The sequence below is a fragment of the Protopterus annectens genome, chromosome 6.part0, assembly GCF_019279795.1.
Source record: "Protopterus annectens isolate FY-2018-M chromosome 6.part0, PAN1.0, whole genome shotgun sequence".
Classification (NCBI taxonomy): domain Eukaryota; kingdom Metazoa; phylum Chordata; order Ceratodontiformes; family Protopteridae; genus Protopterus; species Protopterus annectens.
The window spans coordinates 1602934807-1602961121 of NC_056737.1; the positions used below are offsets into that span (position 1 = coordinate 1602934807).

General features: G+C 39.9%; 1 protein-coding gene across 2 annotated transcripts in view; it reads left to right on the forward strand.

Annotated features, from left to right (window-relative positions):
• ASB1 (ankyrin repeat and SOCS box containing 1) overlaps positions 1 to 22588 on the forward strand; it is a 368215-nt gene extending 345627 nt beyond the window's left edge. For both annotated transcript variants that reach the window (XM_044075052.1, XM_044075053.1), the window contains one exon: positions 20018 to 22588. In XM_044075052.1, coding sequence (XP_043930987.1) covers positions 20018 to 20145 — 128 coding nt within the window. In that variant the 3' untranslated portion in view covers positions 20146 to 22588. The remainder of the gene's footprint in view (positions 1 to 20017) is intronic.
• The last annotated feature ends 3727 nt before the right edge of the window (positions 22589 to 26315 follow it).

Below are 26315 nucleotides of genomic sequence, written 5' to 3' on the forward strand. Positions count from 1 at the left end.
GATGTTCATTTATTTCCATCCTTTCATTATAAGCAAATCATTTAGCCATAACTTAATTTCCTCACATCAAAATATTTTCCATCTAGTCTTTATTGCCATCACTGTTAATTGGTTAACTTCTTCCTACCTTGTATCCCAATGTATTTCAAACAGCTGTTGTCTCCTCTGTGGCATTCTCTCCCAAATCATTTCTTTCCCATGCCCATATACATTGTATTGTAACCTCATAAATGTTGCAGACTATATTGTATCAGTATCTGGCACTGACAATGCACCACTGTTCTTGGGAAAGATAATCTTGTTCCCTGCTACAAATGGTCTGGTACGCACCCCAAAAAGTCTATCCTTCAATTTTTAATCCACACTAAATATGTTTTATTTCCAAAATAACTGACGTACATATAGCACACATGGCACCACATGCCAGTTCAGCACCTGCACATTTTGATTGTGATCCAATGGAATCATTTTCCATTTTTTGTAAATATATAGGTTTGAGTATTTATTTATGGCCTCAGTAGTCAGTATAAAATTTTATAACTAGGACCTTTGTTTTATCCACATTAACATATATCCTGACATGGCCTCATATTTGCTAAATAACTGATGCATGACATTTCAGTATCTTCCCGTAGATTGTGTAGGGCAACCAGGATGTCATCTAAATATAATACAGTCTTTACGTCTAGCATAGCACACATGTATCCTCTGATTCTAGAATATCTAATTTGCCAGGCCAAGTGCTCTAAATAACAGGCAAATGAAAGCAGGGGCAGTGAACAACCTTGTCTTGTCCCCTTCTAAGTTCAAATTCACTTAATAGCTGTATCATAACCATAACTGTCACTCTTGCCCCCACTCTTCATCTGTTCCACATCTCCAGCAATTACCATCTGCACTCATTCTGATTTTTCTTGATGTACATAAAGGAATGTTCATCACTGTTGCAGTCCTGATTTGTGAGATATCCTGCCTTTAGGTAGATAATCAATAGTCAGTCTGACGACTTCTACCAGTGCCTTTGTTTGACACCCTCCCTCTACAAAATAGGAACGTAGGCGGTATAAGAGGGACATCTCACATTGTAATCTTTAGATTTTTCTTACCACTCAGTCTGATGCACCTCATTGTTTTTTCACTGTCCTCAGTCCTTTGGTTGACCTGCTTACCAGGTGTAGATAAGTACCTCACAGGGCATTTTTTCTGTTGTTAAATTTTGTTGGTGCTAAGAGTTAATGACAGACAGTGATTGCATAGTAAAGATTTCTGTAAAAGTGAATAATTGTGTAGAATCTGGAAAATAGATCCTACAAAAAGACTGCCTTTCTCATTGCCTTTTCCACACCAGGCTAGATCATGATGCGGACTCCTATCTGCACTGTGCTTCCTTCACTCTGAGAACACTCAGAAAGAGACCCAAGTTTCTCCCAGAATTTGCAGCTCAAAAAGGGGTGCACATGTAGTTCTGCACCATGATCATCAGCCAAGACCTCTAGGAACCAGTTGCCGAAATGTAAGCATTTGAAAAAACATGGGGAGAAACTCCAAGTACACCAAAAATAAACTTGTGCACGCTTCCATCCTCTGTAAATCTGGTAACACTAAGCATGAAGAAGAGCTGGTGCAGCCCCTATCTTCAGTGTTAGTTTCAGTCAAACCCTTTAGAATGACTGCTCTACAGGCCTCCGCACAATCAAGTTCTAGCATGCCCTCCTAGACTAAATCCTCCAAGTCACTGACTGTTATTGAATCCTCACCTTGAGCAATGATGCCCAATGCACATGTTCTGACTCGGGAAAGTGAGGGTGGTATTGCCATGGCTTGTGTGCACAAAGAGGTTCCCAAAGACTGTGTTGAGGTTGTGGCCACATACACATGGCTGGAGGTATCCAGATCAGTGTCTCCTGATAAACCAAGGCTCCAAGAAGCAAAGACAAAACTGATGCCTGCTAGTATGCCTTGGCCTAAGTTAAGTGGGGCATCAGTCCCTTCCCCCCTCCAACAGTTTTTCAAGCTGGTACCAGACTTAATGAGTTTCTTAAATTCCAGGCAGTTAGCCAAAGAAATTACAGAGGCATTAGGGATCCCTTCAGAAAAGAGAAAGACAAAACATCATATAAGGGTATGAGTTCTCCAGACTCTGAGAACGATGATCTGGTCTTTGTGGAACAGTCCCTGTCTACCTTTGCTTGAGTTTGACACTGAGGACACTATACTCTTTATTTCTCCACCAGAGAATTTCTGTTCTGGAAAAACCCTTCACATGATAAAGTTAAAGTTCAACTGGGAGACTAAGGAATAATTCAGGCCCATGTTAGGTATATATCTTTCATGGGCCTGGCTGAGCCTAAATCTCTTCCTGTGCTTGCAGTCATGGGTGTCCTGGAGGATGAATTCAGTAATGCTTTTCTGGAGTCAGATTCCCTTTCACCTGCTCCTGGGACATCTGACTGGTTATATATAGTCAGAGATTCACATTAGTTCCTTTATAAGAACCCTATAGTAGATCTAGTCATGGTGTCCCTGAATTCTAGTAAGGAATCTGCTTTAGCTCCAGTCAGTAACCTCATTCCCAATGATAAGGAGAGTAGATTATTAGACAGATTTGGGAAGAAGGTTTATTCTTTTGCTACTCTAGCCTTTATGGCCTTGCAGTGCCAAATCTACAGGCTTGATTACTAGCAGAATTTGCTGCAGAAGATAAGGGTCAAAGCAAAGGGGATTGTAGACAAACCCCTGAGACAGGAAATGCTTGCGTTATGTGACCTCTTCTCTCAGGTGGTTAACTACTCCAAGAAATATAGCTCTGATGCATTTGATGCAGCCTGTAGGGCAGGAGCTATGGAGTCAGTTATCTGAATACATGCCTGGCAGAGGATCCAGACTCTGCTCTATGATGTGAAGGTGGAGCTCGTTAATGCCCCATTGGATAAGCCCCTCTTCTTTGGACCAACTGTAGAATATGTCATTTTTTTTAAACACATTTATTGAATTATCACTTATAGCATAGGCAAACATGCATTTATTTAAAAGAAAATAAACCATATTAACACGTTCACAGTTATGAACATTATACATTACATATATTCTTCTGTTCAATTATTGAACCAACATTATATAGGTTGCTGAATTCCTGCCTTCCCTTAAACCTCAATCCTCCTCCAAAACATGATTCCATGGGTTCCTGTTAGATGATCAAAGACACATTCTTTCGAATGTGTCTTGGTCGAACTTGAAAAGACGAAAAGGCAAAATGACGAAGCGGCATATAAGCAAATTCTTTATCTGGGAAAGAAATCGCTTGGCCGCGTCTGTTACTTTGCCGTTTTTGTCACTGTAGTGTGATCTCAGAGTTGGTATATTTAAGTGGGGCAGGGGCAAAGCCCCCCACTTTCTGTTATGTTTTAAGTGTTTTTTTTTTTTGGAACAGTGATTTCTAAGCGTTCTAGTTTGTAAGCTTTCACTTACATGGGGTCGATAAATCATTGTTTGCTTTTATAAGCATTCAGTGATTTAATGTAGACCCAATTCCACATATATTATTCTCACAATTTCCATTTTCTTGTATGTAATTTGCTCCTACACTTTTCTAAAGTTCCCACTTTTTTATCTCTGTTATAATATTCACTACTTTAAATATGATTGGTTTAGACTTTGAATTCCATTTTCTAGTAATTGCTATTTTAGCAGCCACAAGAATTAAACTTAACAAGGCATTACTGTGTCTAGGCAGTTCAGATCCTGTGTCCCAGCTCAAAAAAAAAAAAAAAACTAAATAATTTGCTTAGTTACACCCATTTGCTCACCCTGTAATTCTGACAAGGCACTCTGCAGGGAATTTTTAAAGTCTGCCAACTCATTACATTCCCAAAACATATGTTCTCAGTTACCTCTTTATTCCCCGTCACACCACGCAACATTTGCCATCTACCTAAGGAAGAATTCTTTGCGTCTGCTTGGTGTATAAAAAATACCTGTAGAAACACCTTCAAACAAATATCCTAAATCTTCTAGATTTTGTTCATATTGGGGAACCATGCATTTCCCTCCTATTGTTTCTTTGTGAATTGTGTATCCAGTCCCTGTTTTCAATCTTTTCTAATCTTCTCTGTTTGATTTCTATAGCTAACATGCAGTATTTTATATGCTCTACTAATCATCCCTTTTAACAGCAGCTTCTGTTTTAGATTCAACTAAAAATACCAGTGCAGGTCTTTCATTTAGTATTCTCTTATCCCTTTCTCTTTGCCTATACGCTGATATCGATTCCTAACAGGGAAGGCAGTTTCTAGCCTGCAGATGTCCTTCTGTTCCCATGTTGCAGTATTCATAACATGAGGGATTCTGCATCTAGGAAACCCGAACGTCTAGCCAGTATACAAAACACTTTTATTACTACAAGGTACATGGGACATTGCATAAAGGCAGCAGGGAGAGTAGGCCATCAGAGTAATGTTCACAGCTACCATCCTCAGAACTTCTCTGCCGCCAGTTCAAATGCCATCTTCTCTTGTTCATCTGACTGCCGAGTGACGGCTGCTTTCAGATAAGTGGCCCATTGAGGATTTTTCTTCTATTCTCTTTTTGCTACTGTATATTTTTTGAGGTTCATGTCATCCAGGAAAGGCAAGTGCCATTGTAGAAGACAAATACCACACAAAGACAATCATGACCAGTGCCTGTTCTGTCTAGGATCTGCACACGATTACAAGGCATGCACGATTTGTCAGGCGTTTGTTCCTAAGACACTTTGCAGTCATCTTTCTACCTTAAATATTTATCTGGAGAACCAGAGACTTAAGAGACTTGTGCTTGTTATGGAAGGGTACTTCTGGTCCATCCAGTGAGCCTCTGAAGGAGAAGGTCAAAAACGTTAGGCCCAAATCTTTGTCAGTGTCTCTGAATCTTGACATCCCTCTCGAGGCTGATGAAGGCCCAGAGGTTCGTACGGTTGCTGGCTCTTTTCCTAAAGCGGGTACCACTTCAGAGGCTGCTATGAAAATTGCCATTATCATGTCCACAGAGGTCTCGCAGATGTCTGGTCAGGATGGTTCATCTCTTTGGATGCCCAATGTAGTACTTCTCTATATATAGCAAGTGAAGAAACTCCAACGTCTGTGCCAGTGGGTAGGCCTACATTGGTCCCTTCCTCTCAGCCTAAAGTAGTCTTTCTTTTAAAAGGAAAACAAAGCTTAAACATGTGTCTGCTCCTTAGGACACTACTCCAGACTGGCAGGCCTTTTCTCAAGGGTATTCTTAATGCCGTCATGGCTCTGAGGCCTACCTCTGCTGTTTCTCTCCCCCTGGATTCTCCAGCTTCTATCCCTAGGAGCTCTAATTTGGAGCAGAAGCCCTATGAAGAGGAAATTTCCTCTTCAGATGAATCTCTTTCCTATTCCACCCAGATAGCTTCTCTTTTGAGTTATGCTGCTCCTGAAGTAGAGTACTGGCTCCCCTGAGGAGGACATCTCTTTTGGACAAACTATTTCTAGAATGAAAGACTTATTTAAACGGCACTGTTCCTAAATTTCAGAGGTACAGAAGAGGTACTATGATCTCTTACAGATAGACTCCTCTTCTGCTATAACCCCTTTGTTGCCTGCCTTTGTGGATGCCTTCATGTCATAATCCAAGGTACCTGATTCTCACCCTCTTGCCCCTAAAAGGCTGGATAGATGTTGCAAGGTATCAGAGGGCAGTAATTTTTTTTTAAGCGTCCTCCTGCATATCCTGCTGTTATCTCATTGTCTGCTGATCGACCTTCAACATTTTTGCCTTCTACTACCTTACTTCTATCTGATAAAGATAGTAAGATGATGGAGAGCCTTGGTAAAAAAGTCTACACTTCATCTACACTGGCCTTCAGGGCCATTAATTACCAAACACACATGTCCAAATATGTTTTGGCCTTGCTGTCTCAGGCATCGCAGCTGCTGTCAGACTTTCCAGACTCTGGCGTCAAAGCTCAACTCTCTTCCCTCTTGATAGCCTCTTTTCAAGTGACTTGCCATACCATAAAGTATAGTTATGATGCAGCTGATGTGTCTGCCACATCGGCTGCATCTGGCTTGGTCATTAGAAGATATTCTTGGTTGAGATTACAACCCTTGCCTGTTGATATCAAGGCAAAACGTATGGATGCTCATCTTGATAATTCTGCTCTTTTTGGAGCTAATGCTGCTTCCATTTTCAGATCCCTTCAAGAAAAAGGGAAGGAGTTACAGGAAGTTAAGCATATGTTTGTATCCCCATTTCCTAAGTATCACAGGAATTATCATTCCAAGGCACTCTTTGTGAGGAAACATCCACTTCCAAGAAAGTACCATGCAAACAAGGCTCTTCCAGGACTCAGTCTGCCACTGCTCAAAAGCCCATCTTTCCAGACAAAGCAGGTAGTCTGTGACTACCTGCCCATTCCTACAAATATTCCTCTTTACAAGTGCCTCTCTCTCTCCCTTTCTTCTTGGACAAACATTGCTGCAAACAATTGGGTGCTTTCATTTTTCCAAAATGGATATTACATGGTTTGGAGGATCATTCCACCCTTCATAAGTATCCCTCAACCCCCTCAAGACCAGCTTCCTCTTTTCTGTCAGGTACATCAGGACCTAATTTCACAGGGAACCTTTTAGGAAGTCCCTTCTCAGCAGAGAGGAAGAGGTTTTTACTCAGAGATGTTTCTAGATACCCAGAAGGATGGCCCATGGAGACCTATCCTAGCCCTGTCTCACCTCAACCTTGTTCTGCAGGTTCCCACCTTCTGCATGCTGTTCCTCTAAACCTTGTTCCCACTTCTACTGTCTCAGGCCTTTCTGGTGTCTCTGGACATCAAAGATGCATATCTTCATATCCCCATCATCTCCTTTTCAGGAAATGCTTACTTTTTTGTGTTGCTTCTTCACATTTTCAGTTCTGTGCTTTGTGCTTTGGACTCTCCACAGCCCCAAGGGTATTCACAAAATGCTTGACTCCTGTTGTTTCCTTTTACAGACTTCACGGAATTCATGTTTATTCTTACCTGGACAAGCTGCTCATTCAAGCAAATCATCCAGAAGTTCTGCTAGAGAATCTGCAGACAACCATCAGCTGGGGGTTCACTGTCAATTACAAGAAATCCTCCCTTGCTCCTTCTCAGGACCAGGTCTTCCTGGGGTGCAGGATAAGGACAGATCTCATGATGCCATTTCTGCCCCTTCAGAAATGGCAGTTGCTTGTATCCTACTTTCAGCAACTCCTCCCACTCACTTCCTTGACAGCCAGGGAGTTTCTCAGACTTCTGAGATTCATGGCATCCATTATTCCCATGCTACCATTGGCCAGACTCCACATGAGGAAATTTGAATGGTATCTGAAATCTGTCTGGTCGCAACATGCACATTTTGTTCTTCCTAGTCTAAAGATATAGCTGCAGTAGTGGATTCAACAAATATCACTCTACCCAGGTCATCCTCAGCAGCCTCCTCTTCCTGTGCAGAAGCTGTTCACAGATACCTCCGACCTGGGGGTGGGTAGCAACCTTGGGGAAACCTGAAGGTCCATGTCTATGGTCCCCCTCTATAAGGAAGGAACACATAAATATCAAAGAAATGAGGGCTTTGATTTTTGATCTTCAAGCTTTCCAATCTTCTCTTCACCCAGACCCCCCTGAAGTTGTTCACAGACAACACCGTAGTCCTTTGGAATGTGAAGAAACAGGGGGGAACAAAGTCTTATCTGCTTTGCAGGTTGGCTATTCAGGCTTGGGAGATTGTTTCCAAATCAAAAGTCACTTTACAAGCATTCTACATTCCTTCAGCTGAAAATGTTCTGACAGACACTCTAAGCAGGTCCATTACTCAGTCCCATGAAGGGATGCTCCACAAGGATGTGTTTCTGTACTTTTTCCACCAGTGGGGTGCATCTCAAATAGATCTTTTTGCCTCCCCACTGAACAGACAACTTCCACAATTTTGTGCCAGAGTCCCAGGCCCTCTGATATGGAAGGTGTACATCCTTTCAATATCTTGGAAAGGGATGTTTCTTTACACATTTCCCCCCATTCCCACTTATTCAGAAAGTTCTTCTGAAAATTCAGCAGGACATACTAAAAATCTTGTTGGTGATGCAATTTTGGCCAAGACAGCATTGGTTACCTCTTTTTCTGCATTTAGCCAAGGAAAATCAGTACAATTTACCTCACAGGGTGAACCTTCTCACACAAGGCAAGGGATCACTTATTAACCCACACTTAACCCTGAACCTGACTCTATGGGTGATAGGCTTCTGATCCCTTTTCAACATCTTTTCTATGAGGATGTTCTTCTAGTTCTGCAGGAGGCCAGGAAACCTAATACTAGAGGATCTACTTATCCAGATGGAAGAGATTCTCCATCTGATGTATAAAGAAACATTTTCAGTGGATATCCCTCTAGTTTTGTCTTACTTGTGTGAGCTGCTTAAGGCCTGATTGGCTTATTATTCTGTAAAAGCCCACTTATCTGCCATTTCTGCATGTCTTCCACTTTCCCCTCACTTAGCCTCTAGGTTAGAGGTCTTTTCCTTAAAGGCATTCTTCATATCAGACCTCCCAGGAAACCTGTTCTCCACCCTGGGATCTGAATTTTCTACTTGAAAAAAACTCACCCAAGCCCCCTTTGAGCCTGCTGTCATGGCTTCCTTAAAGCATTGCACCTGGCAGACTGTGCTGCTGGTGGCCATCACTTCTGCTAGGAGAGCCTATGAACTCCAAGCTTTAATGGTATCTCAACCATTCCACATTTTCCACAAAGACAGGGTTTCTCTGTGCACCAACCCTTTCATGCCAAGAGTAGTTAATGATTTGTCCCTTAACCAGTATGTTAATTTGCCTACTTTCTTTCCCTCACCTCAAAACTCCAGTGAAAGGGTGTTACATACCTTAGATGTGCATAGACAAGTCAGATTTTACTTGGATTAAACCAAGTCCTTTAGGAATTTAGAGCAACTCTTTGTTTCCTTTCACCCCAAGGTGCTGGGAAAGCCTGTGTCTAAACAGACTATTTCTTCATGGATTTCAAAGGCCATTTATTTTTGCTATATTTTCCATGGTAAAACTTTTTTCCTCAGTGAAAGCTCATTTCACCAGGATGGTCTGTTCATCTGGGGCCTTTTTCAAGGGGTTGGACACTGCTTCCATCTTAGAGGCAGCTACATGATCTTCTGTCCACACCTTTACCAAACATTATATACTGAATGGCATCTCCAAATCCAGAGCAGGGTTTGCCAGTGCAATCCTACATGGTTTGTGAAGAGTTCCTCTATTCCATCCTCCCTTTTCCTTTCATGAGCTTTGGTATGAATACTGCAACATGGGAATAGAAGGACATAGGACATGGAATAGTTGTGTAAAATCTTACCACAACCATAGATGTTCTTCTTTTCCATGTTGCAGTATTCTGCCCCACCCTCCTTCCCCCTTGGTTCTGTAGATGATAGGTGCCACTCCATTTATCCTTAGACTGGTGTTCTGACTTGGGCATTTAACTCTGAGGATGGTACATGCAGACATCACTTTTATGGCCCATGTTCCCTGCTGCCTTCATTCTACGTCCCACTTACCTTGCAGTAGTAAAAGTCTTTTGTATACTGGCTGGATGTTTGGGTCAGCTAGGCGGAGAATCCCTCATGTTATTAATACTGCAATATGGAAGAGAAGGACATCTATGGTTATGTTAAGATTTTACAGAACTATTCTTTCAAATGTCTTCTTGGCCTTTTCCCATTCTGTTACCTTTCCCTGTCTAATTATTTGCTCCCAATACCTTGATTCCTTTGCCAGTTTTCTTCAGTAAATTCCAGCCCCCTCTTGCTTATTCTCTGTACTCCTAAATGCAGTCATCCCTATTGGCAGAATCTTCCTTCTTTATTCCCATGTTGGCTTAGTTCATTGAACACATTCTGCTACTTTATGGATATAATATTCTGTATGGCTGTTATTCTCCTTAAGGATCTGCATCCAAAATCCCACTCTCTCCCTATTTATTGAATTCCCCCCTGCTTCATCATCCTCCCTTTCCACTTTGAATTATAGCTTTCTGTTTATGTTATGTATATGAGCCTTAACAGTGTAGCTCTAAAATATCCCTTCATATCAAGTAATCCCAAACCACCTTGTTCTATTGGAAGGATCAACTTATCCCACTTGACCCTTGTCATCTTCCCATCCCAGATTAAATTCTTCAACCATTTATTAATTGCTATTTACAACTACTTCTCTGGTTGATAAAAATATGAGTGACCTGTGTATAAAACTAAAAGGACTAAAACGTTTTCACTGCATATATCTTGCTATTCATATTAATAAACAAGAGCTCCTGGTTTCTTAGTTTTTGTATTATCTTTTGTTTAGTCTCTTTCCACATATCCTTAGATGCCATAACAGAATCCTTTTTAACTCGTACTTAATTTTATCATGTTCCTGTAAATAATGGGTGTGGAGCAGAGTGTGTGTGCTGTGTCTTTAAGAAGCGTATCAAGGACTGAATGTGCATATATAAATAGCAGGCACGTGCTGTACTCTGTTCCATTTTGAAAGTGCAGCCAAAGAGTGAGCATGTATGAATGAATGTAGCTAGTTTGTAAATAAGTTACCTAAGTTAAAATTAATAAGCTTCAGTCGTGATGTGCTTGTACATAATAAAGCTGCTTGAACAGAGCCCACAAATACTCACCTGTTATATCTTGACTAGACGAGTGACATGGTGTCAGAACTGGGATTCCAGAGACTGATATTCAGAGCCATGAGGTGCAGAGATAACAGTGAAGGTAAACTAAGAGGAATGAGCCCAAAAAAGAGCCAGAAAAGAACCAAAGGTAATGAAAACTTGCACGAACAGTTTATTTTATAAAAAAGATAAAATGGAGCATTACAAGGGCACAAGCTGCATAATTAAACAAGCAAGAGACACAAAAGGTTTATTAATTAAACAAAATGTTAATATTAAGATATGTGACAAAATGAGCATGTTTAAAGAAAAGCGGGCATGTTTAGAGTAAAACGAGCACAAGAAAAGTACAATGGGCATGAAAAGAGATTAAACAAACAAAACTAATATGATAAGGGCAAAAAGGGCACATTAAGCATAAATAAAGCAAGGTGACTGCATGCTTTTTGGGAAAGTACTGTGTTTTGGCATAACTAATACTTCATATTGTACCAAGGGCATAACTAGAGTTATTCAAAGCATCTGAAAGTGTGTAAAAGTGCTTACAGTGTGTGCTTATTACTGTTTGTGTATTCTGAAGAGTTTGTGTGCAAAGTTCAACTATTTTGTGAAGTACAAAGTACAGCCATTTTGAAAAGTTTCTTGTGTTGGGTTTGTCTATTCGCAAAGTGCTGCCATTATAGAGTGTTTTTTGCACTGTAAAGAATATCTAGCAAGGTATCGCCATTTTGGGGGAAGTTTCAGTGTGCCATGAACTATTTATTCGCAAAGTGCAGTTACTTTGAAATGTTTCTTACTCTGAGCTTCTTCTGCCCAGTTCATTCACACAGTGCAGTTATTTGAAATGTTTCTTACACTGATGAGGTGATTTCTTATAGTATGGCAATTTCAAGAGAGTATTATAGTGCCCGAGAGACTTACTTCATAAAGTTCAGTTATTCAGAGGCTTGTTGTACTATTGGGCAAAGTTACAAATACTGGCATAAATTTCTGGCTTATGTGTATTTGTGTATGTTCATGCATATTTGCAAAATCCTTCACTGACGTGTTAATATGGCAGATGGATTTCAAAAGCCCTCACCACTTGTATTTGATCAGAATATTGCAGAGAACTGGAGAATATTTGAGCAAGAGTATGATATTTTTATACAAGCAGCTTATTCTGACAAAGATGCACACACCAAGGCATTCATTTTGCTAAACCTAGCTGGGTCAGAGGCCATTGAAAGTGAGCATTCATTTCTGTATGCACCAGCAGTACATGAGGGAGAAGGTGAAAATCGTCTTGTTGTTGTACAGGTAGAATCAATGGAAGACCCCCAGTCTTTGAAGCACAAATTTAGGAAAATGTGCAACCCCCCAGACAGATATTACATTACAGAGGCATTTGGTTTTATACAAGATATCAGAAATGAAAAGAAACTTTTGCAGTCTATATTACTGACCTGAGACATAATGCTAAAATTTGTTGGTTTGGTGACTTAAACAATGAGTTTATAAAGGGCAGGCTTGTGTGTGGTGGTAATAGTGCTGCTGTGAGAAACATTTTGCTTTGTGACAGTGATTTAATGATGAGTAAAGCCACTGAGATTTGTCAATCCATGAAGTTACAGAAAGGCACACAAGTATGCTTGCAAGTGACAAGAGCATGATTTCAGTAGGCTCTAGAACAAATGTAGGCAGCATGCAACATGTGGAAAAGAGAAGCAGGCCTAAGCACATGGCAACCACAGCCCCTGCCGGTTCACCAGGGAAATCACATAGTTTTCCAGTAAGTTCTAAGAAAGGAGCATGCTCAGTGCAGTAGAAGCACGAGTCAGTAAAACCCAAATCCAGCTTTATTGTTAACTGTCACAACTGTGGTGCCAATCATAAGTTTAAAAGAAAGAAATGCTTAGCATTTGGTCAGAAATGCCACAAGTGTAAAAAATGGAACCATTTTCAAAAGTTTTGCAAATCAAGTAAACCTTATACAGTTATAGAGAAGGGTCACTCAAAAAAGCAAGTTGATCATATAGAGAGCTGCAATTCTACTTTTTGTGTAAATAGTGTATCAGTAATTTGGTGAAAAGGTTGATGAAGTGAATTTGTTGGCAAAGAATGAAGTGTTTTGTACCATCCAGATCAATGGTATGGTAAATTCATCTAGCTGAAAGTAGACACTGGTTCAAAGTGTAATGTTATATCAGCAGACACATTTGCTAAGGTGAGAACCAATAAACAACTCAATGTGGCTAGTAGTGCGAAACGTGTTGCTTATGGAGGTGAAGAAATTCAAACCGAAGGGTCAGTAGTGCTTTTATGTTATTTAGCTAGAAACTGTTACAGCTTGTTATTCTATGTAGTTCAAAGATGTGTGCAGTCATTATTGGGTCTCAGAGACAGTTTGAGAATTAATCTGCTTTCTTTTACCAAAGAAGTTCATGATATAAGCACATATCCCAGTTCCAGTTTTCCTGAAGCTTTTTCTCAGAGTATGCTGATGTTTTCGAGGACAAGTTGGGCAAACTTCCAGTTGTGTATTCTATGAAGTTAGATCCAGAGGCCAGTTCAGTAGTCAGACTAGCAAAAAAAGTTCCAATAGCTATGCAGCATAAAGTCAAAGCTCAGTTGGACAAAATGGTGCAGCAAGGTGTAATGTGTCCAGCTACAGAACCAACTGAATGGGTGTCGTCCATGGTAGCAGCCCACAAGAAAGGCTCAGAAGAAATCAGAATATGTATTGACCCAAGAGATTTGAACAAAGCATTGAAGAGACTGCATCATCCAATGTATGCAGTCAAACAGGTCGCAGCCCTAATACCAAATGCCACTGTTTTTTTGTGTTGGATGCAAAAAAGTTCATTTTGGCAAGTGATGCTTGATTGCAAATTTTCATTACTGACCACTTTTAGTACCCCATTTGGCAGATATAGATTCCTGAGGATTTCATTTGGAATAAATTCATAGGTTCATAGATTAGTACCAGGCTAACTACTGCCCCTGTGGGCCATTTTAAGCCTAGCCAATTACCCAATGTGAGAATTGAACCCTGCACCTTGTGTCTGTAAGGTGAACACCTTAACCATTATGCCAATCCCCTCCCCTACCAACCCCCTCTACTCTGTAAGTGAAGTCTTCCAGCATGCAATGGAGACATTTTTCAGGTTATCCTTGTGCCATAATAGTAAATGATTTATTGGTTGGAGGCAGTGGTGAAGCAGAGTATGACATAAATCTTGAGAGTTCTAGACAGAGCACGTGAAGTGAACTTAAATCTCAATCCTCTAAAGTGTAAATTCAGACTACTAGAAGTTACATATGTCCATCATTTATTTACCAGCACTGGCTTAAGACCAGACTCATCCAAGCAAGCAGCTATTCTTGAGATGTCAGCACCAGATAATGTTCAAGCTCTATAGCATTTCTTTGGCATGGTCAACTATTTAGGCAAGTTTATACCAGACTTCAGCAAGTTGATAGCACCTTTAAGAGAGCTAATGTGCAAAAATGTTACATGGTCTTGGTTGGAACAGCACCAGAAGGCATTTGAAGACCTTAAGCAGAAAATTACCAGCCCACCTACATTACGATACTATGATGTGAGTAAACCAGGCACTCTTTCCTGTGATGCTTCAAAATTTGGTCTTGGCACAGTTATTCTTCAGAAAGGCAGACCAGTAGCCTATGTATCTAGAACACTTGCCTAGACTGAAATGCAATATGCTCAAATTGAGAAAAAACTTTTGGCAATAGTATTTGCATGTTAAAAGTTTCATGATTATATCTGTGGTTGAGCTATTCAGATTGGAACTGATCACCAACCTCTAGTTATTATTCTGAAGAAGCCTATGCAGTCCGCTCCAGTGAGATTACAAAGAATAATGCTCAGATTGCAAAAGTACAAATTCAAAATGGTCTATACAAAAGGCAAACTTCTTTATTTGGCTGCTACCTTATCCAGATTGCCCAGAAATACAACAGAACAGCTTGACACAGAGAATTTTGATTTTAACATAATGGCAGTGTGTAATTTTTTACCTCGAGACTTGATGAGCTGAGAGATCACACATAGACTGATCCAGTTTTGCAAAAGCTCAACCGCTACATTAATGTTGGATGGACATTAATCTAGTGTACCACCTGAAGTTCAAACCTATTTTCTTTACAGAGATGAGATGTTGATGGAAGTTGGCATTATTTTCAAAGGTCCTAAAATTGTTGGTCCTGCTTCCTTACAACATTAATATATCCAGATTTTGCATTGTGGTCACTCAGGTTCCAAATCTACCAAAAGAAGGGTGAGAGAACTAGTATTTTGGCCTTCACTAGTGAAAGACATTGATAAAGTGCTTTTTTTTTGTTCAGTATGCAGTAGTACTAAACTGCATTTGCAGAAAGAACCACTTCAGCTAAGTCAAGTTCTTGAACTACCTTGGTCAACAGTAGCCACTGTCATACTCGAGTGGAGCAATCAGTATTACTTAGTATTGCTAGACTCCTATTCAAACTGGTTTGAGATTGATTTACTACCTAATCTAACATCCACTACTGTTATTACCAAGTTGAAATGTCATTTCTCAGTCCATGGTAGTCCAAACACAGTTATTTCTAACAACGGTACTCAATTTACTAGTCAGTTGTTTCAGAAGTTTGCAAGAGAATGGGACTTTGTACATGTTACTGGTAGTCCAGAAAATCCACAGTCAAATGGACTAGCTGAACATGCAGTATAGAGTGCAAAGTAATTACTTGAAAGGTCAAAGCATGATAATACTGTTGTCTTTTTGAATTAACTTAATCTCAGAAACATACCCCGTGACAATATACTTGGCTCGCCTGCTCAAAGACTTCTGTCCAGGGAAACCAGAGCAACACTGCTTATTAGTTCCAATTTATTGAAGCCTAAATCTAAAAACAACAGAACCATCAGAGCCCAATTGTTCAGAAAGCATTCTTTCCAGAAGTCCAGTTATGATAAATCGAGCAGAGTTCTTTGTCCATTGAAAGAAGGAGAGACAGTGAGGATACAAATGCAAAAGGTTTCGACTGGATCGGTCAAGTAGCAGGTATATGCACTGAGCTGAGATCCTACATCGTAGAGTTTGAGGGTGTGGAGTACAGGAGAAATCACAGACTTCTTCCTGTACCAGAATCGTTATCGTAGCATTATTCCTATGATAAAGACTCTAGATCTCAGAGCAGTCCAGACAATGTTCTCATTCCAGAGCGCCTTTTCCTGATGATGATCCCGATATTCTTTTCCTGATGATGATCCTGATATTCCTAAGGTTGACCATTCAGCAAAGATTGTTCCTGTTGCTAAGTCTAATTCTCAGTTTTATGTCACACAATTTGGTCGTACTTCCAGACCTAGTGTAAAATACAGAGCGACCTGGACATAAATGTATATATGTACCTAGCTCTGTATAATTGCATGACAAAGAGTTGTTTGTATTTTTTGCATATCAACTGATAGTCTCAGCATTGCATGATCTATTTCTCAAAGAGGGAGGATGTAGAACAGAGTGTGTGTGCTGTGTCTTAAGAAGCACATCAAGGACTGAACGTGCATATATAAATAACAGTGTCATTTTGAAAGTACAGCCAGAGTGTGAGCATGTATGAATGAATGTAGCTAGTTTGTATATAAGTTATCTAAGTTAAAAGTTATTAAGCTTCAATCATGATGTGTTTGTACATAATAAAGCTTCTTGAACAGAGCCCACAAAGACTAGCCTGTTATATCCTGACTAGATGAGGAACAATAGGTATTGCTGAACCAATTCATGCATGGATACTTAGTTTACAGCTATAGCCTTTGTTTTATCTTCATTAATTTTCCATCTTGAAAAGATTTGAAACTGTCTGAAAATGGTCCACAACACTGAGATGTCCTTTTCTGATTTTATGAGGTACAAAATATCGTCTACAAACAAAGGTAGCTTTTCTTGATCAACATGCCAATTATATCCTTGACGTTCTGAGTCCCTTATTTTGTTTACCAGTAACTCCACATATAATGCAAATAATGAAGTTGAAAGAGGAAATCCCTGCCTGGTTCTTCTGTTCAGACACAACTTATTATAGAGGAACCCTCCCACTTTAATTTTTGCCTTAAATTTTTCATATATCTTCCTAATTAACCTTGTTATTGCTTTAAGGAATGTAGATGCTTCCATTGTCCTACTCATAAAAACTCAGCTTACTCTGTAAAATGCTTTCTTTGCATCAAGACCCACCAACAGCAGCAGTATGTTCTTACATTCTGGTTCACTCTGGATCATCGTTTTACTAATGTTGTCAGATGTTTGCCTCCCTCCTAAAATCAACACATTGATCCATATCTATCAATTTTGGTAACACCTTTGCCATTGTTTTCAGCATTATAGACATAAGCACTTTATAATCTTGGTTTGAAATTGAAGTGGGCGTATGGAAAGCTGAGTCTTCACTGTCTTTAGTTATTACAGCCACCACAGCTTTTTTCTAGTATGTTGGTGGCTCCCTTCTTTTTAAAATACTGTTAAACAAAACTTTTCACATTTTTAAAACTTTCTTCCTTCCTAGCTTCCAAACTTCCTCAGGAATACCTTCTATTCCTGGAGACTTTCCATTCTAATACTCTTGATCCCCACTGTGCTGTAAAAGACCGGAAAGACAGACCAAATTCCAATGTATTCTGAGTGACCTGACCTCCTAACACAGAACAGAGGATTCTTTGTGCACCCCAACCTGAACACTACAAGGGTTGACAGCTTGGATGATCCGTTTTTAATTCCAGGTAGACAAAAATACTAAGAGGACATGCTATGGATATGAAGGAGGCTAAGAAGCTTAACACAGATAAATCATACCCAACTAAATGGAAAATATTCTCCCTCTGGTGTCTTTTCAGGAAATGAGGCCCAGTGAAGATAAAAGTGGTACAGTACTGGATCACCTGTCAGACCATTTTAAGACTGGTCTTTCTTATGCTTTCTTAAAAGTCCATGCTTTAGCTTAGTCTGTTTGGAAATGGACCCTTGTTGTACTGTAGGCTCCCGCTAAAGCAGTTCCTAAAGGGATATTGCACGAGACCACCCAAAACGTTGACTGCTCCATCAGATGACTTCAATTTTGTGTTAGAAAAACTGAGCTACAACCCATTGAGCCAGCACTTTCATCTAGATTTAAGCTCTTATCCTGAAAAATAATGTTTTCAGTGGCTGTGACCTTGGCCTGGATGATTTTGGAACTGCAGACACTGATGTGCAGAGAGCCTTTTCTAGTTTTTCTCCAAAACAAGGTATCCCTCAGAGCTAACTCATCATTCATGCTTAGAGTAATTACAGAGGTGTCCCTAAATCAAGCTTGTACAACTGATTACATTCTTCCTGAACCCTGATGACAGGTGTGAGAGAATTTTGCACACTCTAAATGTCGATAGGTTACTGAGATTTTATTTGGCCAGAACTAAGAATTTAAGTAATTCTGGTCAGATGTTTGTATCTTTTACTTAAGGTAAGGAAGGAAAACCAGTCAGTAAACAGACCCTGTCAAAATAGTGTGTACATTATATTTGTTTCTGTTGTACAACTCATAAGAAACTGGTTCCTGGACAGTTGGAAGCCTCTTCCACTGGGGCTATGGTAGCCACCACAGCATTCTTGAAGGGGGTAAGTGCTCAGTCCATTTTACAAGCAACACCATAATCTTCAATGTACACCTTTTTTAAGCATTATAATTTAGGTGTAATATCTAGGGAGATGGCAAAGTCAGCTTCTTTAGAACATTCACACTCTACCAGCCACTCAGCAGTCTTCACGTTGTGGGATTCATCCCAAAAATCAAGGCTGCAGTAGTGAGTGATGAACATAGCAGAGTTGTGTTAGGAATTTACCATAAATATAGATGTTTGAGTACATTCACTGATTGCAGTCCATGTTGACACACTTTCCATCCCTGCTTTCTTCCTGTAGTGCCATGGGGTTTAAGTGAGTCCCCATTTAGTCACTGCCTCCCCGCACCTCCTTACCTGGCAGCCTTCATCGTAGAACCTGAAGTTCTTCTTGGAAAGGGAGACTGGGGTCCACCAGCTGGGCAGAATAAGTTTTGCCACCTGGTCCACTTATTCGCTGGCATAGGAGCATTGGCTCCTGGTTTGGCCAGGGCAAAAAGAATGTGAAGATAGCATTAGCTGATACCCCTCTTATACCACCAGCATACTAACATTGTAGTAGGAGAGAGTTGGCCAGTACCACTGGGGAAGGTAGAGCTCTGGAAGTCAGGTTGACCATGGGGCTACCTGCCTTGCAGACAGGATATAATCAGGACTGCAACCGTGAATGTACTGAAATATTGACATTTGTGGCTAACACAGCTGTGCTTTTTATACTCTCTGTGAAGGAATTCTATCTGCTGATCATAAACTTTTCCCACTGTCCTTCACCTTCCTACACACTTGGCAAACCTACTTCTACAGTTGATCATCCCCCAGTCCTTCCACCCGTGTTGTCCAGCTTTTTCACAGTCTGGCCGATCCCATTTCTTCTCTTTTTTCCCCAATGATGGTATGCAGCTGCCATGCATAACCGTTATCTAATACCCTTCACCTAACCCCTACCACTCCTTCAGACACGCAACTTTCTTCTGCTGCCTGTTTTTGCTGTTTATTCCACTGTCCACAGACTCTTTAATTCTGTTGTTCATCAGCCAGTCTCCCCACTTTAGGGTATATTGTTTGTAGTTAGCCAATATTTGACTAAAACAGTAAGACTATGAAAATGTAATGATGTACTGGTTGTACGGTATACATTTGAAGGTATGTCAGTCTAACAGTTTTACATATACTTTTGTTTTGCTGGATCAGCTTTGAACAACCTTTTACAGTAAGGGGGTCTGTGCAACTTGGAGTTCATCAGTATAGCTGAATGCTTACTTATAAGATATTTGAAAACTCTAATAAAACTGAAATGTGGTAGGCTGAAAGATAACACAGTAAAATGAATTTGTATGAACTGGCACTAAATCCTCTGCTAAGTGTCACTGACATAAGCCTTTTTTTTAGCTGTGGCAATGTGCTTGATAATTTCCTTGTTACATTTTTTTATGCAACTATGGAATATATGTATGAACCTTGAGGTGCAAAATGATTGTTAATGTTTATTCGTTTAATTCTTCATTGATGTAACTTAGACATCAGAAGAAATTATTGCTGTACATTTAATATCTTACTGTAGTTTTAGCATTGTACTTGCTTCTTTTGCACTCAAGATGTCATCAACATTTTCTTTTATTAATCGCTAGGGTTATTCATCTGCTACACAGAGGTGTACATTGTGTTTAACCTTATTTTTTTCTGTTTTCTGCAACAGGTACTTCCAGATGTTTGACGTCCTTGTGCAGAATAGCTATCAGGAGAGCACTTGGCAAACATCGTCTTCATTTGATCCATGCTCTCCCAGTTCCTGACACTGTCAAAGCATTTCTGCTTCACATGTAACACAATTAGATTCAAAAACGTACTTCATTATGTTTATTCCATAATATCCTGGTAAAATATCAGTAAAATATTTATGAATGATGAAATTATAAACAACATATTTATAAAGTCCCAGTAGTACATGTAGATCTTCACAGATATCAACGGTTCTCGGTGGATGAGGAATGGTTGTACTGTTAATGACTATGCTAAAACATATTTTGCTCATGCACAGTTCTGACAAAGGTCTGCCTAATGTGATCAAGTGTAAACCTGTGCATCTCAATTTCATTGTTAATGGCCTACAGAATCGTTATTTATTTATATATTTATTTATTTGAGGGAGACTGCTAGAAAGTTCTTCATGTTTTAATAGTCACATAGCCATTTAGGAAGAAACAGATTGTGCTGCCCTGCCTGATGCCTTTTTAGTAAGTTTTATACAAGTGTCTGAACTGCTACTGATTACCTTGTTCTATGTTTTAAAGTACTCATAATTAAATCCACTGATGACTATGGTCCAGTGTTCAGAACCAAGACAGCAATGTTGACAGAAGCAGCTGCAGGAGGAACTGAGGTAATTTTAACAAGTCACTTTGCCTCAAAATGCCATTCATTCTGGCAGTACAATTCTTTCCTTTGCCATTTGTGGTAGGCATTAACAGTTCTGCTGATGAAATGTACCCTGCTGAAGTAACAGTTGTGCCACTGAGCTGTATTTTTGAAAAGAGCTCAGTTTTATTTGATCTACAAGTTATTGTCAATGTATCTGCATTTATTGGCAGGGAAGGGCAGACATCAGAGCTCCTTTCAGTGAGCTCTTATGGATTGAGAAATTGCATTTCTTCTGATCTTTTTGTTGACATTATAAACATGCCCACATGTACTTCATTGCTGGTGAAAAAAATAATTTCTAAAGATGTACTTTTAGGAATGGTATCCATATTAGAAGATGGAAAATGCTTGCATTTAGCTGTTTGATAGTACTAGCTGAAGATGGGATGCTACAAGTGATGCTTTGCTTGTCAGTGCTGTGTACCAAAATACCATTTCTCATAGGAATGATTTGTCAGACTGTCCACATTACATGGTACACAGTAGTAAGTTACTGATGTAGACAAGAACTCAGAAGAATTTAAACTCTTGTTTTCAGTACTTCAGAGCATGCTGCATTACCTTACAGTACTGCAAAACTTGGCTTCATCCCAGGGAACTTCGCTGGTGCCATGCAACAAAACATGTTGCATTCATAGTTTGGTAGGTGTCACAATTTGTCAGTTTGATATCCATACTCTGTAATTCAGGATAACCTTGTTAAATATTTGCCTTATGTTGTACCTGTACCTATAAGTATAATCAACTGCTTAGTTCTGTGATACAAGCACCTGTGCATCACTGCATCCTCCTTCCAGTTAAAAGTGTGCCTGTGCAAATTTGTTGTGGTTATTCAGCTGTCAAATATTAAATGCATATACAGGTGTAAGCTAGCAAAACTTGCCGTATGTGCCTTTACCACACACTTCCCATTTGATGAGGAGGTGTATTTCCTCATATTTCCCTTGAATGTTGCTCTTTTTAAAGTATTCTGTGAGTGCTGTTGTTTTACTGTAACACTGAAGTCCCAGCTTCACATTTAGCCTCTATGGACTGAACCCTGTGGTTCAAATATATGCTGTCTAAAGCTAAGTATAAGATCTTTGCTAGTAATATCATATACAAAATATATGTTGCTTTATGATGCAAGTATTTTATGTATTTTAAGATCAAGATGGTCAATGCTTCTGGTAGAAACTGCTGTTGTGTGGACAGTAAAAGCAAGTGGTAACAGCTCTAATGCTCAAACCATGTTAGTGTATAACTTTGAAGCAATTAAACAGGTGGCTAAAGGATGCATTGGGCAGTCTTATTTCTGCTATAAATGAAAACATATAAAAAAAAAACGTTACATAATCCTTATTTTCAACTATTTCAATATTTGATAGACATAGGGGGATGGAGTTTTGGATGCAGAGGAAGATCTGAGGTAAGTATGACTGGACATCCCAGGGGATGACTGTTAACGCTCTAAGGTCAGATTAGGCTGGTGGAGCCAAGGATGGTTTAAGTCAAGTTATAAAAAGTGTCAGTCATGCTTTCTGCAACAACATTTTGTTGTTTATTGCATGCATCTTTTCTTTACTAATATCCAGTGAATACTGCAGAGCTTTTACACATTTGGGTAATCTGCTGCATTCTCTTCATTAGCTCTTCATTTTAAAGGTAACGTTTCTTGAGTTAATGGCTTGTTTCTGATAACTGTTAACAGAATTTATTTTAAAGATGGATGTTGCCATTTCATGTACAGAAAGTCTGAAAAGCTGTTTTTATGGTGAACTTTTTACCTTTCAAAAATGCTTCTCCATTTTAGATATGTAACATCAACAGCAATTACCCTAAATGAAAATAAAATGTAGCTAACTCTGAATTGTTTCATTTTAATTATGTATTTCCTGAGAGTAATTAGAAACTATTTGAACCTACTGATATCCCATAAAATGTCATTTTTTAGATTATATTAACATTTTCCGTGCATATTCTTCTTTCTGGCTCTGAAAGACACCTTGCAGCATGATACAGTCTGATAGCTACTGTTCAGACATAACCCAGTCGGCTTCTCTCCATACTGGAAAAATTATTCATTATTTATTTATTTACATTTGTTGACCGGGAGAGTCCGACTGGACACATTATACAGTTAAAAAAAACATAGCATTTAAATAAAGACATTAGTCCAGTTAAGGACGCAAGACAAGAAGAAAACAGATGTAAAACAGATGTAGAGCATAGTACAATTTTAAAATATGGTGACATATACTAAACTAAACATGGTTAAAATGTAGTTGAGATTCATCAGTGAACAATTGATACAATCTGTTTTTGAGGTACATAACAGCCATTAGCAGTTGTTGCTACAAGAAGTTAGTATTATGTGGTAGGTAGCTGAGAACATGAGTAGCCAAGCTTGCTAAGAGTAGATTGTTGATAGGGGGCTGAGAGAGGTAGTGGGTGGGGGAGTGGATGGTATTAGAAGGGGGGTTGCAGGGGCATATCTGGCAAGTTTTGAAGTGTGATTTTAGTAAGTATTTAAAGTGGGTGCAAGAAGTTACAGAGGTAATTGAGGATGGGGGGGAGTTCCAGAGTTTGGCTATAGTGCAGGAGAATAATGCTTCTCCAGCAGAGTTAATGGCTTTTGTGGCCTGTAGGAGGTTTTTGTGGCTGGATCATAGTGGTCTCATGGTTATGTAGGGTTGGAGTAGATTCTGGAGGGATGGGACTTTTAGTGGTTGGTTTATTAGTTTGGGGCGAGTGTGAGTTGGTACCATTGAAGGAGTTTTTCGGTATGTATATTCCGATTTTAGATATATCTACTCCAGTTTTGCCTTTATAAGCAAATCTTTTAGAATTTTATGGATCATGATATGTTTTCTTCCAAAAACAAGTCCGAGTATGCATTTTTGTTTAAATACCGTGCCTTCAGACTTCATTATAATTGCACTTTTTTTGCAGTCTTAAGAGTTAGTATATTTAAAGATTCAGGGATGTGGGTGGTGTAGAGGGGATGCTATTACTTGAAATAAGTGTTTTGTGGTTTTACTATGGTTTAGATTGGTTGGAGTCACTCACGTTGTTACAATCAGTTGAGTCACAAAGCTGCTTAAATTGTATTTGCTCATTTTTCAGTTGTTTGAGCTACAGTTGACAGGAATACGTTTTGCATACTAGCTGCTTGCTTACAACTTATAATGATTTGTAAGAGCTGAAAGTAATGTATTTTATTGTACTCTAGGATCAGTGCATAAGGGAAAAATAGTGATACTTATTTAAATTGTGAAAGAATGATCACCCTTTGCCTGATATTTCTATGCATCAGAGTGAGGATATATCGGTAAGGGATAGGGAGGCAAAGCTTCCCACATAGCTGGTACATGGAGGCTTCCTCCCTTTCCCACAGAAATTATTTTTTGCACAAGGACATGCACTCCTTATCTATTTGAGTATATGTTATTGTGTATCATCATCTTCTTTCGGCTGTTCCCATTAGGGGTCGCCACAGCGCACCATCTGTTTCCATTTCTTCCTGTCCCCTGCATCTTGCTCTGTCACACCAACCACCTGCATGTCCTCTCTCACAACATCCATAAACCTTATCTTAGGCCTTCCTCTTTTCCTGTTATCTGGTAACTGCATCCTTATCATCTTTTTCCCAATATACTCTGCATCCCTCCTCAGCACATGTACAAACCAACGTAATCTTGCCTCTCTGACTTTGTCTCCAAACCTTCCAACCTGGGCTGACCCTCTAATATACTTATTCCTAATCCTGTCCACCCTCATCACACCCAGTGCAAATCTGAACATCTTTAACTCTGCCACATCCAGCTCAAACTCCTGCCTTTTTGTCAATTCCACTGTCTCCAATCCATATAACATAGCTGGTTTCACTACCCTCTTGTAGACCTTCCTTTTCACTCTTACTGGTACTCGTCTGTCACAAATCACTCCTGACACTCTTCTCCACCCACTCCTTCCTGCCTGTACTCTCTTCATCACCTCTCTTCCACACTCACCATTACTCTGAACTATTGATCCCAAGTATTTAAACTCATCCACCTTTGCCACCTCTACTCCTTGCATCCTCACAATTCCTCTATTCTCCCTCTCATTCAAACACATATATTCTGTCTTAATCCTGCTGACCTTCATTCCTCTTCTCTCTAGAGCATATCTCCATCTCTCCAGGGTCTCCTCCACCTGTTCCCTACTCTCACTACAGATCACAATGTCATCTGCAAACATCATAGTCCACGGGGACTCCTGTCTGATCTCATCTGTCAACCTGTCCATCACCATTGCAAATAAGAAAGGGTTCAGAGCTGATCCTTGATGTAATCCCACCTCCACCTTAAACGCATCCATCACTCCCACCGCAGACCTTACCACTGTCACACTACCCTCGTACATATCCAGTACCACTGTTACATACTTCTCTGACACTCCCGACTTCTTCACACAATACCACAACTCCTCTCTAGGCACCCTGTCATATGCTTTCTCTAAGTCTACAAAAACACAATGCAACTCCTTCTGACCTTCTCTGTACTTCTCCATCAACACTCTCAGAGAAAACATCACATCTGTAGTGCTTTTTCCCGGCATGAAACCATACTGCTGATCACTAATCATCACGTCCCTTCTTAACCTAGCTTCCACTACTCTTTCCCTTAACTTCATGCTGTGACTGATCAATTTAATCCCTCTGTAGTTACTCCAGCTCTGCACATCACCCTTATTCTTAAAAATTGGTACCAAAACACTTTTCTCTATTCCTCAGGCATCCTCTCACTTTCCAAGATTTCATTAAACAATCTGGTTAAAAACTCCACTTACATTTCACCTAAACACCTCCATACTTCCACAGGTATGTCATCTGGACCAACAGCCTTTGCATTCTTCATCCTCTTCATAGCTATCCTTACTTCCTCCTTGCTAATCCATTGTACTTCATGATTCACTATCCCCACATCATCCAACCTTCTCTCCCTCTCATTCTTTTCATCCATCAACCTCTCAAAGTCCTCTTTCCATCTCCTCAACACACTCTCCTCGCTTGAGTATGTTTCCCTCATTATCCTTTATCACCTTTACCTGCTGCACATCTTTCCTAGCTTGGTCTCTCTGTCTAGCCAATCGGTACAGGTCCTTTTCTCCCTCCTTAGTGTCCAGCCTTTCATACAACTCTTCATATGCCTTATCCTTAGCCTTCGACACCTCTCTCTTTGCCATGCACCTCATCTCTTTATACTCCTGTCTACTTTCTTCATCTCTCTGACAATCCCACTTCTTCTTTGCCTACCTCTTTCTCTGTATACTCTCCTGTACTTCCTCATTCCACCACCATGACTCCTTGTCATCCTTCCTCTGTCCAGATGTCATACCAAGCACCTTTCTAGCTGTCTCCCTTACTAGCTCTGCTGTAGTTACCCAGCTATTTGGTAACTCTTCACTGCCACCCAGTGCCTGTCTTAACTCATCCCTGAACTCCACCTCACAATTACCCTTTTTCAATTTCCACCATTTGATCCTTGGTGCTGCCCTCATACTCCTCCTCCTCTTCTTGATCACCAACGTCATCCTACAAACCACCATCCTAT